Here is a 14,577-nt window from a genome sequence, read left to right on the forward strand (position 1 = left end):
TTACGCACAACGCAAACTGAATTTTTTTTGGTGCTAACAAAATCCGGAAATGACACACTCGCGACATCATAGACGCAACCTTGTGCAAGGAACTCTGCGTCAACTAAGACGCCGGAAATGACTAATCTGCGTCATCAGACGTACCTTTGTGCCAAAAAAATTCTCGCACCAAGAATGACGCAATAAACTTTGGCATTTTGCGCCCTTGTGAGCCTAATTTTGCCCGCGAAATTTAATGAAAAAGCAGTCAATTGAAAAAAGACTATACCCCAGGTAAGAAAAATATTTTCCTAAATATGATTTTTCCCAAATATGAAACTGATAGTCTGCAAAAGTAAATATACATAAACCTGACTCATGGCAAATATAAGTACAATACATATATTTAGAACTTTATATAAATACATAAAGTGCCAAACCATAGCTGAGAGTGTCTTAAGTAATGAAAACATACTTCCCAAAAGACACCCATCCACATATAGCAGATAGCCAAACCAATACTGAAACGGTTATCAGTAGAGGTAATGGTATACAAGAGTATATCGTCGATCTGAAAAGGGAGGTAGGAGATGAATCTCTACGACCGATAACAGAGAACCTATGAAATAGATCTCCCGCAAGGAAAACCATTGCATTCAATAGGTAATACTCCCTTCACATCCCTCTGACATTCACTGTACTCTGAGAGGAATCGGGCTTCAAAATGCTGAGAAGCGCATATCAACGTAGAATCTAAGCACAAACTTACTTCACCACCTTCATAGGAGGCAAAGTTTGTAAAACTGAATTGTGGGTGTGGTGAGGGGTGAATTTATAGGCATTTTGAGGTTTGGGAAACTTTGCCCCTCTTGGTAGGATTGTATATCCCATACGTCACTAGCTCATGGACTCTTGCCAATTACATGAAAGAAACATAAATATAAATTGTGGTACATTTTTTTGTCCATTCACATTAAGGACATAAATCTTTCTTGTGGTGAATTCCATCATGAAATAGGAGCAATAAATATTATAATAGTACAGGTGACATGTAATTTCCTTTCCTCGTGTCAGTTTTCTGCAAGCGCAATTTTACTGCAAGGCCTAACCTGTTTTTTTTTTCTAACTACTAATCGTGTATTTCACAGGTCTTTGTTGTGGGGAATGATCCAACAGCTGCACTGCTTGACTTTACCAGACAAATCCTGTCTGTCATCTTTTCATTATATTGCTTTGCAAAACAGAATGTGTCCCACTTACGGTAAGAATAAAGTAAATTAATAACAAGAGGGAGTTATGTACGCAGTTTTATAGCCTCATTACCTATAATGGCACATGTACTAACACAACATCTTACTTACCATTTTTTTATTTGTAAGGGGGTCTTATTGTTTGGTCAGTTTTTATTTAAAGGGACAGTAAAGTCAAAATTGAACTTAAATGGATTTTAAAAAGCCTGACATTTTAGACATTTTTCCAATGCACTTCTATTATCTGCTTTGTTCTCTTGGTAAACTTTGTTAAAGGATAATCTGAGATTGCAAACACTACTACTGCCACATGCACTCTACTTAGCTCCTTCCAGCCTACCTAGTTTTACTCTTCAACATAGGATACCAAGAGAACAAAGTACATTTAATAATAGAAGTAAATTGGGAAATTGTTTAACGTTGCATGCTCTATCCAACTAATGAATGTTTAGTTTTGACTTTACTGTCCCTTTAAACATTTAATGTTTTACAAATATAAATATTTCTATTATGGCAACCAAGAATAGAGGTCAATCACAATCCTTTAGAAAAGTGTATCTATATTTTGTCTACAGAATTCACTATTAAAGGGACAGTGTACACCAATTTTCATATAACTGCATGTAATAGATACTACTATAAAGAAGAATATGCAAAGATACTGATTTAAAAATCCAGTATAAACCCTTTAATATACAAACAGAAGCCAACAGTAGACTGGAAAAGCGTGTCTACTTCTGACACTTTGGGGTATGGTTAGGAGTCTGAAAATTTGCACAATGTTATTAAAAAATAAGCAAAATTAAACATTGTTACAAAAACACTCCCAGATGGGCTATATAAATAGATAATCTACAAAACATTTATGCAAAGAAAATTTTGGTTTATAATGGCCCTTTAAAGTATATGTTAAATTTTGTAAAGAAATAATTTAAAAAACTTTTCTAAGGCCTTGTGATCAAACCCATCATTTTCATGTTACATCTATGAATCCCTGTGTTGACTTTGTCCGCTTTTGGAGATACAGAAAAAGCATTAAAGCTTGGCAAGAGAAACAGATTTCTATAGTACTGACAGATGGATAACCAACCATCTGGTAAAGACTCAGAAGTGTGAAATATACTAAATATAGCTTAGAGAAACTTAAATTACACTGATTCCATACATAAAGATAACTGCTCAATTATTATGATGAACGTGCTACTGAAGTAATGCACATGTTCAGATTTTGAACAATATTTGTAATAAAAAAAGTAAATGAAGGGCACTTTCATTGATTAAAATCATTGTAGACGCTAAAATATATAAATTATCACCTTTTCATTTTCTTATACATTTCACCATTTGCTGGACGCCAAAGGTGGCGCGTTACGATTGGCTACAGCAAGATTCGTCATTTTACACTGAAATAGACTGTGAGGCCCATTTATCAAGCTCCGTACGGAGCTTGAGTGCCTGTGTTTCTGGCGAGTCTTCAGATGAGCTCTGCTCTGATGAGGCGGACAGGAATCGCCACAATTCAACCCGATCGAGTACGATCGGGTTGATTGACACCTCCCTGCTGCTCTGCAGGGGGCGGCTTTGCACCAGCAGCTCTTGTGAGCTGCTGGTGCAATGCTGAATACGGAGAGCGTATTGCTCTCCGCATTCAGCGATGTCTGTCGAATGTCCGACAGACATTTGTTAAATATGCCTCTATGCGTTGTGGGCGAAGGAACGGCGGAATGTATTAAAAATAAAAGGGTGATTTATTTATATATTTCAGCATGTACAATGATTTTAATCAAAAGTGCCCTTCATTTACTTTTTTATTACAAAGCCTTGTTGCTAAAGCTGCGGCAACCTCTACTTGAATTTTCTTCGAAGTAGAGGTTTGTCAGTATTGTTTGTGGTGTTCAGCTGAAGGTATTTCTTTCTGGTAGTAAGATGGTCCGGTGGGAGTATATTTCCATCCATTGAGTATCTCACTTTAGTAATGTCATCCGTTCAATTTTTATGAGTTAGTTGTGCGTTATGTGGAGTCGGTATTGGTCCTTGAAATAATTATGATGAATTTTGAATGTAAGAAGGTTAAAATTAAGATAAATCCAGAAGAGGTCAGGAGCCTGAGGAAAGTGTGGCAGCCAGCAGCGGCGCCTCCCCCTTATTAAGATAAAACTGTCACCATTTGTAGCCACTGCTGGCGTAAGGGGATCTGTTTTTAAACATACAGCTCACGTGCACACTACACTGTCTAACTTGGCCAGGAAATGTGTGTTGTTTTGTGCTGTGGGATTATTTCATGTAGCTACAGTACTATGCAAAAGTTTTAGGCAGGTGTGAAAAAATGCTGTAAAATGAGAATGCTTTCATAAATAGAAATGCTAATAGTGTATATTAATCAATTAACAAAAAGTGAGTGAACAGAAGAAAAATCTAAATCAAATCATTATTTGGTGTGATCACCCTTTGCTTTCAAAACAGCATTACATTTGCACACTGTTTTTTAAGGAACTCGACAGGTAGTTTGTCCCAGACATCTTGGAGAACTAATCATAGCTCTTCTGTGGGTTTAGGCAGCTTCACAGCCTTCTCTCTCTATATAATCCCAGATAGACTCAATGATGTTGAAAACTGAACTCTGTGGGTGCTACACCATCACTTCCAGGACTCCTTGTTCTTCTTTATTCTGAAAATTACTTTTTGGATGTATGTTTGGGGTTATTGTCATGATGCAGAATAAATTTGGGGCCAGTCAGATGCCTCACTGATAGTATTGCATGATGGATAAGTGTCTGCCTATACTTCTTAGTATTGAGGAAACCATTAATTCTGAGCAAATCCCCAACTCCAATCTTCTGGCTCTCTCCTTCAGACACAGCTTCCTCTGCCGCACTGTCACATAAGGGTCTCCACTTCAGCCACACTCCTAGGTCTGATAATAGACAAGGAGGTGGTGTGGGTATTTTACTTTCCTCTCGTTGCAACTTTCAACAAATACAGCCCTTCTCTTCCCTCACATTTTCTTCATTCGAAACACACAAAATTCGCTTATTCTCTCCCCTCTCTATACGTGTTGCAGTCATATACGCCCCCCTGGCTCCTCAACTCTATTTCTAGATCACTTTGCCGCCTGGCTACCTTATTTCCTTTCCTCAGATACCCCTGCCCTCATTCTTGGTAACTTCAATCTCCCTGTTGATAATCCCACTGCCTCGTCTGCAAAACAACTTCTGCAACTCACTTCCTTGTTCACTTCCTTGTTCGGCCTGTCACAATGGATTTTCAGCTTTCGGTGCACTATCTCAAACTTCACAAACTCCCCTTTTCCTCTTTCTGACATCACCTCCTCACTCGTAACATCACTTCCCTCCCTACAACTCTCCCTCCTTCTACCCCTCACACCAAACTTCACAGAAGAATCAAGTCATTAGATCAGCAACAGCTCGCTAGCTCTCTCGAACCTCTCCTCTCTTCCATCCCCTCCTTTTCCTGCCCTGATGAATCTATCTGCCTCTATAACTCCTCCCTTGCATCTTTCCTTGACAATCTGGCCCCACCTACCATAGCTCGGAAAGCATACATTCATCCTTAGCCCTGGCATACGCCTCTGACACGGTACCTACGCAGATGTTCTCGTACTGCTGAGCGACACTGGAGGAAATATCAGAGTTCAGCTAACTTTCTTCACTAAAAGTTCATCTTGAATTTTTATTATTCTGCCCTTAATCTATATAAGCAACATTACTTCTTACTCTTATCTCTACTCTTTCTTCAAACACCAAAACGTCTGTTCTCCACATTCAATACTCTTCTCCAACCATCCCCACCTCCCTCTACAACTTCTCTCTCAGCTCAAGATTTTGCCAGCTACTTCAACAACAAAATCAATTCCATCAGAAATTAATTCGGCTCTCAACATACTACCGGTCTCCCACCCCCACCCCCCAAAAGCTCACAATCAACCAAAACCCACATAGCCAAAAATTTTGCTTTATTACCCCTGTTAGAGAAGAAGTTTTGCACTGGTATATTTCCCTCATCTCTATAACATGCACTGGTCACACCTATCCTCAAAAAACCCTCGCTCTATCCAACCTCCCCATCCAACTACCGCCTTATTTTCCCTACTTTTGCCTCAAAACTTCTTGAAAAGCTAGTATATGCACGTCTATCCCATTTTTTTACATTAAACTCCCTCCTTGACCCACTGCAATCTGGATTTCGCCCCCTACACTCCACAAAGACAGCAATTGTTAAGGTTACCAACGATCTACTTCAAAATGCAAAATCCAAAGGCCTTCTCTCTCTACTTATCCTTCTTGATCTGTCTGCAGCCTTTGATACTGTCAACCACCCTCTTTTGCTCAACACCCTCCTTTCCTTCGGCATCTGCGACACTGCTCTCTTGTGGTTCTCTTCCTATCTGTCTAACCGTACCTTTAGTGTAGACTTCTCTGGGACATCCTCTGCCCGTTACCTCTTTCTGTTGGGGTACTGCAAGGCTCTGTCCTCAATCCCCTTTTCTTCTCTACAATCTACACGTCGTCATTAGGTTCTTTAATAAAGTCCCACAAGTTTCATTATCATTTGTATGCCGACGACATCCAAATCTACCTCTCTGCACCAGAACTATCTCCTTCCTTGCTAACCCGTGTCACTAACTGTCTCCCTCATATCTCATTTTGGATGTCCTCTCACTACCTCAAGCTAAATCTCTCCAAAACTGAGCTCCTTATTTTCCCCCCTTCTTTCAAAATCTCCACCCCCATTTCTCTATAATTGTTGATAACTCCATCATTACCCCAACCCCACATGCCCGATGTCTTGGGGTCACACTTGACTCAGATCTCTCTTTCACTACTCACATTCAGTCCTTGGCTAAAGCCTGCCGCTTCCACCTTAAAAACATCTCTAAAATTAGACATTTCCTTACACAAGACACAACTAAGATTTTAATCCACTCTCTCATCCTTTCCCGCCTCGACTACTGCAACTCCATCCTCTCTGGTCTCCCTAGCTGCCGCCTAGCTCCTTTACAATCCATAATGTATGCCTCTGCCAGGCTCATCTTCCTTACACGTCCCTCTTCATCTGCTGCACCTCTCTGCCAGTCCCTTCACTGGCTTCCTCTTGCCTCTAGGATTAAACACAAAAGTCTCACTCTGACACACACAACCCTCAACTTCACTGCTCCACCTACATCTCAGACCTTGTCTCCAGATACTCTCCCTCCCGTCCCCTTTGCTCTGCTCATGATTTCCTACTCTCCTCTTCTCTTGTTACCTCCTCACATTCCCGTTTTCAAGACTTTTTCCAGACTGGCTCCCATCTTATGGAACTCTCTGCCTCGCTCCACAAGACTCTCCCCTAGTTTTTAAAGCTTCAAACGCTCCCTGAAAACTCTACTATTCAGGGATGCATATAACCTACACTAACCTTCCTATCTCCACTGCTATCCCCTTAAACCCCATAGCATGTAAGCCTATGAGCCCAGCTGTATGTAGTTCACATTCATAAGAGCTGACTACAACAGTTCAACTCTCGTCAGGGCCCTCTACCCACTTGACCCATGTAAATGTTATTTTGTATACCACCTATGTCATAGCGCTGCGGAATACCTGAAAATGATAACTCCATTTGCAGGAATGCAGCCCCAAACTTGGAAGGAAGCTCCACCAAGCTTCACACTTATTCTTGTACCGCTCTCTACAGCACTTTGGCCAAAATACTACCTTCTGCTACAGTCAAATATGTCAACATTTGACTCACCAGTCCAGAGCACCTACTGCCATTTTCTACACCCCAGTTCCTGTTTTTTTGTGTATAGTTGAGTTTCTTGGCCTTGTTTTTATATAAGGTATGGGTTTTTGGCTCCAAGTTTTCCATGAAGACCACTTGTGACCAGACTTCTCTGGACTGTAGATGGGGGTACCACATTCCCACTGGTTTCTTCTGAGCTGATGGTACTGCTGGATGTTTTACGTTTGCAAAAGGAAGTAAGCATGATGTGTCTTTTATCTGCTGCACTGCTTTCTTGGCGGATCTTAGCATCTACTGTCCTCAACGTTGCCCATTTCTTTGTGATTCTTCAGAGGAACTTGGACAGCACATGGAAACCCTTGATTGCCTTGAAATTTCTGCCTGGGAAAGACCTTGCTGTATAACTACCTTGTGTCTTGTTGCTGTGCTCATTCTTGCTCTAGTGTATGACTTTTAACATTAAACTGTCTTTAGCAACCTCACCTTGTTTCTCACTCAGTTTTATTTCCCCCTACACATCTATTTCTGTTATAATTGTTTAATCATGCACCTGACTATATACCTACAAAATCTCTGATTTTTCTTCTGTTCTCTCACTTTGCAATTTTTTCATTGATAAAAATAAACTATTAAGATTTCTACTTTTGAAAGTATTCTTACTTTACAGCATTTTTCCACACCTGCCTAAAACCTCTGCATAGTATATCTGTCAATGCTGAGTTTGCTGGTAGAGGTCAGAGATGCTCATCTAAGTGTAAACTGCTTGTGCCACAGATAAAACTCAAGCTTGTTACAAACTAAGATTTGCTTCCTCCCTAAAGAGGGGGTGTCAAAAAAGAAACTGAAATACTCACTTCTGGCTACTATCTTCTGAAAGACACATGAGAGTTTAAAAATAAATAGGGAATTTCAGCCCTAATGATCCTAACAAATTTGCAATCATTTTTATATATATTTTTATTCAAAGATCGGCTTTTTTAAATTGGTATGCAAATATGAAATATATGTATTTCTCTTTAGACTTTTGTGTCCCTTTCAAAATGATAATTTCATGATTCAAACAGAGTGTACAATTTCTATAAAAAAAAAATCCAGTTTACTTGTATTATCAAAAAGTTCTCTATCTCTTGGAATCCTTTGCTGAAACTTACCTGCTTTCCATGAGATTATAGACGTAGGAGTGTCTGACTTGAATACAAAGCGCTCCATGTACTAAGTAGCGGATGCTGCTTTGGAGCCCTTGTTGTAACCTCTGCTTCCTCTGAGGTTGCAGAGATAAATCACCCCTAACGTCCTTGTTTGGTCACACAAAAGAAGGGGGCGGCAATTGCGCAACAGAAAATACACCGCAAAGACAGGCAGACAGGTTCCCAAATTAGGAACCTTGTTTGTTTATCCAATAGTACATGGGCTCCATATATATATATCTCAAAGGGACATTAACCAGCTCTTGCTTTTGTGTAAAAAAAACTTTGCTTTTTCCCACACCACCTAGGGAGGCCAAAAAGCTAAATCTGTAACCTAGGTTTTCTAAACCGGCTGTTTGATTTTCAGCAGTTAAAGATTACAGAAGTGACCTCTCAAAGGAGCGTAGAACAAGACAAATTTTTTGCACAAAAGCAAGAGGTGTTTAATATTGTTTTTAATCCTGTACTCTGGCCTGAGCTTACCTTAGTATACTCTCATGGAAATTTGTGCATTTCAACAAAGGATACTGAGAGAAAGTGGTAAATATGATAATAAAAGAGAATTATATATTTTCTTTTTTTTTGTGCGTTCAATTTGAATAATTTCATTTTAGTTTACCTTTGACTTCCATTCCCCTTTAAGGATCTAAATAGTATCCTGTACCGAGGTGATAGATAAAAGCCCTTTTAATGAGTGTATCATATATATTATTATTATTTTACTTACTTTGCATTTCTTGCACAGCTCTCCTTGCCAGGATATTCTCCTGTGGTTTCTGGAGAAGTCAGAAAGAGAATTAGCAGTGTCCACACTTGCAGGGTTGGCCGGCATGAATAACTCTCTACCATCAATACTTCCCTATTGCCAGATAAAACCAGCCAGTCATGGGGGAGCAGACATCATAATCAAGGAATGTAATAGGTAAGAGTCTGACTCCTAGATAACCATTTTTTGTAGCTACTGCAATGCCTGCAATTCTTGTGTAAGCCACTAGATGGCACTCCACTTCCAATGTAACATTTCACTAAATAGTTTGTCATTTATGGTATGACTATTGAAGTCTATAATTTTATCTTACACATATGAAAAAAACATAAAAATCTGTACAAAACAAAGTGTTATAACCTACTGCCCGTTTACTGTATGTCAGCAGCACATTGAACAGCAGATATGTGCAAATATTTGGGATTCGTCTGCAGCATTTGGCTCTTTCTGGCGCCGGATTTATTAGGAAGAAAGTGCAACGCAAATAACCTGTGCAAAGCCATTTCCAGGATTTGTTGAACTAATTGATGTTTCCTAAAATATTCTGTAGACCAACCAAAAGCACAATGTGGGGAGAGAAATCTATAACAAAAAATGGTCCTCCGCTCCAAAGGTCAATATCTATTCAGTTAGACAGTCCACCGGTAGAAGGGAAATAAACCTCATACAAATTAACTCTGTTGCAATTAGTACACATACGAGATGATCAATGGGTACATTACTGTTATATCTCGTAACAGAGGTTGAGTCCACTATCGTCCGTTGGATCCTGATGTACTCTCCCGCAGAACCAGGCTGCGGTCGTGGAGCAAAGTGGAAGACGCTGAGTTCCCAACAACCAGGCGTGGGGGCGTGTCACATGCACGCTAACGTCCTATGCGTCACTAGCCGGATCCAATCCGTAATACCTGGAGGTGTGTCGCCTTTGTGTCACCACCGCATCCACCAATGAGAGATGCCGAGATGTTCCGTGTAACTCACAGACGATAGTTAGGAGAGTGAGGTAAATCCCGCAACCGGGAGCTCAAAAAAATTGAGGACTCTTAGGAAGGGTGCCGTATCGCTCAAGCAGGCTGTAGTCACTTCACCATAAAGAAAACTGAGAGCGAACGGCAGGATAGATTTAAAACAAGTCTTTTCTTTTCAAAAAGTTAAAAGCTGATGGTCCAAAACAGCAAAACAAAGTTGCACACAAGCACCTAGGGTAGGCAAGCTTACGCATTTCAGACACTGACATTTATTACCATCTATTGTGTGCACTAATATTTCAGGCATGCTTTAGGATTTTTAGTGCATACAAAATATGACTAAAAAAATGAATCTGTTTTTACTTTAAAGAACTTACTCACTGTTCCTGTGGCAACATAAAACAATAGTTTTCTGCTTTTCTGGGAACTTTTTCTGTTAAAGGTTTTCTTGTTCAGAACAATTAGGATTCTTAATCTATAAAGGGACATTATTCCGTTTTTATTCATCATAGCAGGTAATATTTGCACTATTCACCATGGAGCTGTATGTATTTAACCTAAAGCTACAGATACTGCAGGTTCCAAGCAGGAAACAGCCAATGAGCCAAGATCCAGCAGCCACTCAACCCCTCCAATCACCAGCTGTGATTAGCAAGGGAACTGCAATGCTTGTGGCTGACAAGCAAAACTATAATATGTTTAACCATTTTGTTGAGGTTGAACACATATAGTTTCACTATGAGTGGTGCAAAAAAATAATGTGCAAACTAAAGCAGGTCATTTTTTCCTTAATTTCTAGCAAAGCAGTTAAACATTTTTACACATTGCACTAAATGCAAAAGTAGGATAATTAAAGAGATAGGAAAGTCAAAATTAAACTTGCATGATTCTGATAGAGCATGTAATTTTAAGACACTTTTAAATTCACTTCTATTTTCAAATTTGCTTCGTTCTCTTGTTATCCCTTGCTGAAAAAGAATACTCACATATCCTACACTAGAGGGAGCTCGCTGCTGATTGGTGCCTGCACACATTTGTCTCTTGTGATTGGTTAACTAGTTGTGTTCAGCTAGCTGCCAGTAGTGCAATGTTGTTCCTTCAGCAAAGGATAACAAGAGAATGAAGCAAATTTGATAATAGAAGTATATTGCAAAGTTGTTTAAAATGTTATGTTCTATCCAAATCATGAAATAAATTTTTGGGGATTCCTGTCCCTCTAACTGATTTTTATGAAGAAAAAAAAACTTTGAAAAGTGTATATGTTCTTTATACATGATCCTGATTTGTGTTTAATACTGCTAGTTAGTACAGGTAGCCCTCAGTTTACGCCGTGTTTAGGTTCCAGAAGGAATGGTTGTAAATCGAAACCGTTGTAAATTGAAACCCAGTTTATAATGTAAGTTAATGGGAAGTGAGGGAGATAGGTTCCAGGCCCCTCTCAAAATTGTCATAAGTAACACCTGATACATTATTTTAAAAGCTTTGGAATGAAGACTTTAAATTCTAGACAGCATTATAAACCTAATAAAATTGTCACACAACACAGAATATATAATTAAACTAAGTTAAATGAACAAAACATATGCTAAACAGCATTATAAACCTAATAAAATAATCACACAACACAGACTTCACTTGCATTTTTCTGCAAACAGTTCTTTCTATGCATTCCAATCTGGACTGAGTTATAGACAGGAAGATCTTGTTCCTTTGAAATCTGCTCGATAGCTCAGGTCTGGTTACACTGAATAATTTCAGCTTGCTTGGCTTTGCTGCAACACAAGTGTTCAGCTCCACCTACTGGCTATTTTAATAAATGCACTGCTTCTCAATGCTTTTCAATAGCAGTCACATGACTGAAAAAAAAGGCTGTTATTCTGAAACGGTGTAAATTGAACCATTGTAAAACGAGGGCCACCTGTACTGTGTGTATTGGTTTGTAAAACGACTACTACTAATTGCTTAAAAAAATATATTATATTATATCCATGGTAGAAAACATTATAATGTAACTGACCTGAGAAAATCTGTAAAACTAGAATACACTTGTGAATTTCCTAAATTAATTTATATCTGGCAGCAAATACCCTGAATGCAAGTGGTTTTTATACCATTTTAAAAAAAAAATGTTAAAGGGACATAAAACCCTTTTTTTCTTTCTTTCATGATTCAAGATAGAAAATATAATTTTAAACAACTTTCCAATTCACGTCTGCAGCCCTTTATGGCATCAGTTGGAAGAACACTAGATGGCAGCACTTTTTACCAGCCATGTAGTGCTCCATGCATGTGCACACTAACCATCTCTTCAACAAAGAATATCATGAGAACAAACCTAATTTCATAATAGAAGTAAATTTGAAACTTCTTTAAAGTTTACAAACGCTAGGATTTACTATTGAAACAAATAAAGGGCACTTTCATTCATGATGTATAAAATACTTCATGTAGAAAGCTCATTTATTTGATTCAATCGACTGCCGCTCTTAGCTCCTACAGCAGCCCACAGCTAAAAAAAAATTTGGCTAAGAGGTGACGTTTTCACCTCTAAGCCAATAGCCGTGCGGTAAATCCGGCTTGGCGCCCATGGGAACCGGATTTACCTCACTGCTACTTGCTAAGAGGTGAAAACATCACCTCTTAGCCAAAAACATTTTTAGCCATGCGCTGCTGTAGGAGCTAAGAGCAGTGGTCGATTGAATTAAATAAAGGAGCTTTCTACATGAAGTATCTTATAGTGATTGGTTAACTAGATGTGTTCAGCTACCTGCAGTAGTGCAATGTTGTTCCTTCAGCAAAGGATAGCAAGAGAATGAAGCAAATTTGATAATAGAAGTATATTGCAAAGTTGTCTATCCAAATCATGAAATAAAATTTTGTGGATTCCTGTCCCTTTAACTGATTTTTATGAGAGAGAGAAAAAAAAAACTTATACTTCATGAATGAAAGTGCCCTTGTTTCAATAGTTCTTCAATAGTAAATCCTAGCAATTGTAAAACACTAGGATTTACTTACACTTTAAAGTTGTTTGCTCTGTCTGAATCCCTAAAGAATAATATTGGGTTTCATGTCCTTTTCATCCCTTCACTACTGGGAATTTCAAAGAAAAAAACTTTTTTTGCAAACTTTGAGTTTCTCACTGAAATTATTTATACACAACTATAGTTATAAGACAAATTGTTGTTAAAAATGTTCTGGGGTCCCTTTTGTTCCAAAATAGCAGACATGCATGGCTTTGCAATTAGTTAGAAGGCGACTAATTGCAGCTATGCGCCATGATTCCCAGTAGTGAAGAGGTTAAATCAGGTAGCTTTATTTTTCTAGTGTAGGGGTTCCTCCTCATTTTTCCATCTCCCTGATCTCCCCCCCCCCCCCCCCTCAACCCCCTTCAACAGCTTTCTTATTACTGGCAGCCAGTCTGCAAGTAATATCTTTTCCATCTTAATATGGGAAGAGTCCACAGCTGCATTCCTTACTTGTGGGAAATACTGAACCTGGCCACCAGGAGGAGGCAAAGACACTCCAGCCAAAGGCTTAAATACCTCCACCACTTCCTCATAACCCCAGTCATTCTTTGCCTTTCGTCAAAGGAGGTTGGCAGAGAAGTGTTAGAAGATTCGGAGTAGTCTCTTATGGAGGGTAGTACTCTTCGAGATGGGACTGGAGTTTTAAGTAGCTTCTCAGTGAGAGCATGGATGAAAGTTAGAGTCCGGAAATGCAGGGAGACTCTTTCTGCGAAACCATCCCGACTCATCTTAACAGCTCCATAGGCAATCATCGTTGACAAGTTTCTCTGCCAGCTTTCTTCACTCAAGTCCATGTCAGAAGAGATGCTACTTACTATCTGCCACACTTGAAGGGCCGTGTTCCTGTTCCACGGCGTAGATTCTGGTAAGATTGTTTCATATTTTATTCATGTATGATAATGCAAGAAGACAGGGTAACAGTGTGGCTCCTTTTATCTGTATAGAATCAAGGGTTAATATATCCTTAGTGGAATAATCTTATATGTGTATTTGATTTTATGCTGCTTTTATGTGTGAGATGTTATGTGCTCATAGGCTGTTATGGAATATACAGGTTTCACTTTCACTTTGAGAGCCATGCAGTTTACAAGCTTGGCACGCTTTCTCATAGCAGGGACGGTCCTGCAATTGTGCACCATGTGATTCATTCCCCTTTTCCTGACCGGGTGTCTATCAGAGAGGAGTCATAAATCTCTGTACTGTCTGGGTCATAGGAGGTGGTGAGTGCCCCAGCCATTGGAATATAGGGGTGCCGTTTTTTTTAATAAAATGTTTTATTTCTCTAGTTCTCCGGTGATGGCACTCCCTCTATTCCTAATGAGTAATTTCTGTTTATATGGTGAGGAGGCCTTAGTTCCGCCCTCTCAATTATGTTCCATATGCCCTGATAATGTGATAATATCAAACGTGTTTGATACCATGGAGCCGTCAACCTCTGAGGAGTTGTCGTCCAGTGAGGTGTGTACCCTACATTTTTATATCTCTACACAGTTTTCCCGTAGCATTGTTGATCCTCCATCTGGAGGGGGCTTTTTTTCACCAGACATTACTGGTGTCTGCAGCTTTTAATGTTGTACCTCGCCCTGCTAAGCGCAAGCGAGAGGTTACATATTGCACTCCTTCCCAGAGTACACTTGGATAATTTATTGGATTTAACTG

At 39.2% G+C, this 14,577-nt stretch overlaps 1 protein-coding gene across 1 annotated transcript in view; it reads left to right on the forward strand.

Moving 5' to 3' along the window:
• Nucleotides 1-14,577, forward strand: part of TANGO6 (transport and golgi organization 6 homolog) — a 284,857-nt gene that overhangs the window by 47,055 nt on the left and 223,225 nt on the right. The window contains exons 8-9 of the mRNA XM_053699413.1: nucleotides 1,128-1,240; nucleotides 8,904-9,080. Coding sequence (XP_053555388.1) covers nucleotides 1,128-1,240; nucleotides 8,904-9,080 — 290 coding nt within the window. The remainder of the gene's footprint in view (nucleotides 1-1,127; nucleotides 1,241-8,903; nucleotides 9,081-14,577) is intronic.

The sequence above is a fragment of the Bombina bombina genome, chromosome 1, assembly GCF_027579735.1.
Source record: "Bombina bombina isolate aBomBom1 chromosome 1, aBomBom1.pri, whole genome shotgun sequence".
Classification (NCBI taxonomy): Eukaryota; Metazoa; Chordata; class Amphibia; order Anura; family Bombinatoridae; genus Bombina; species Bombina bombina.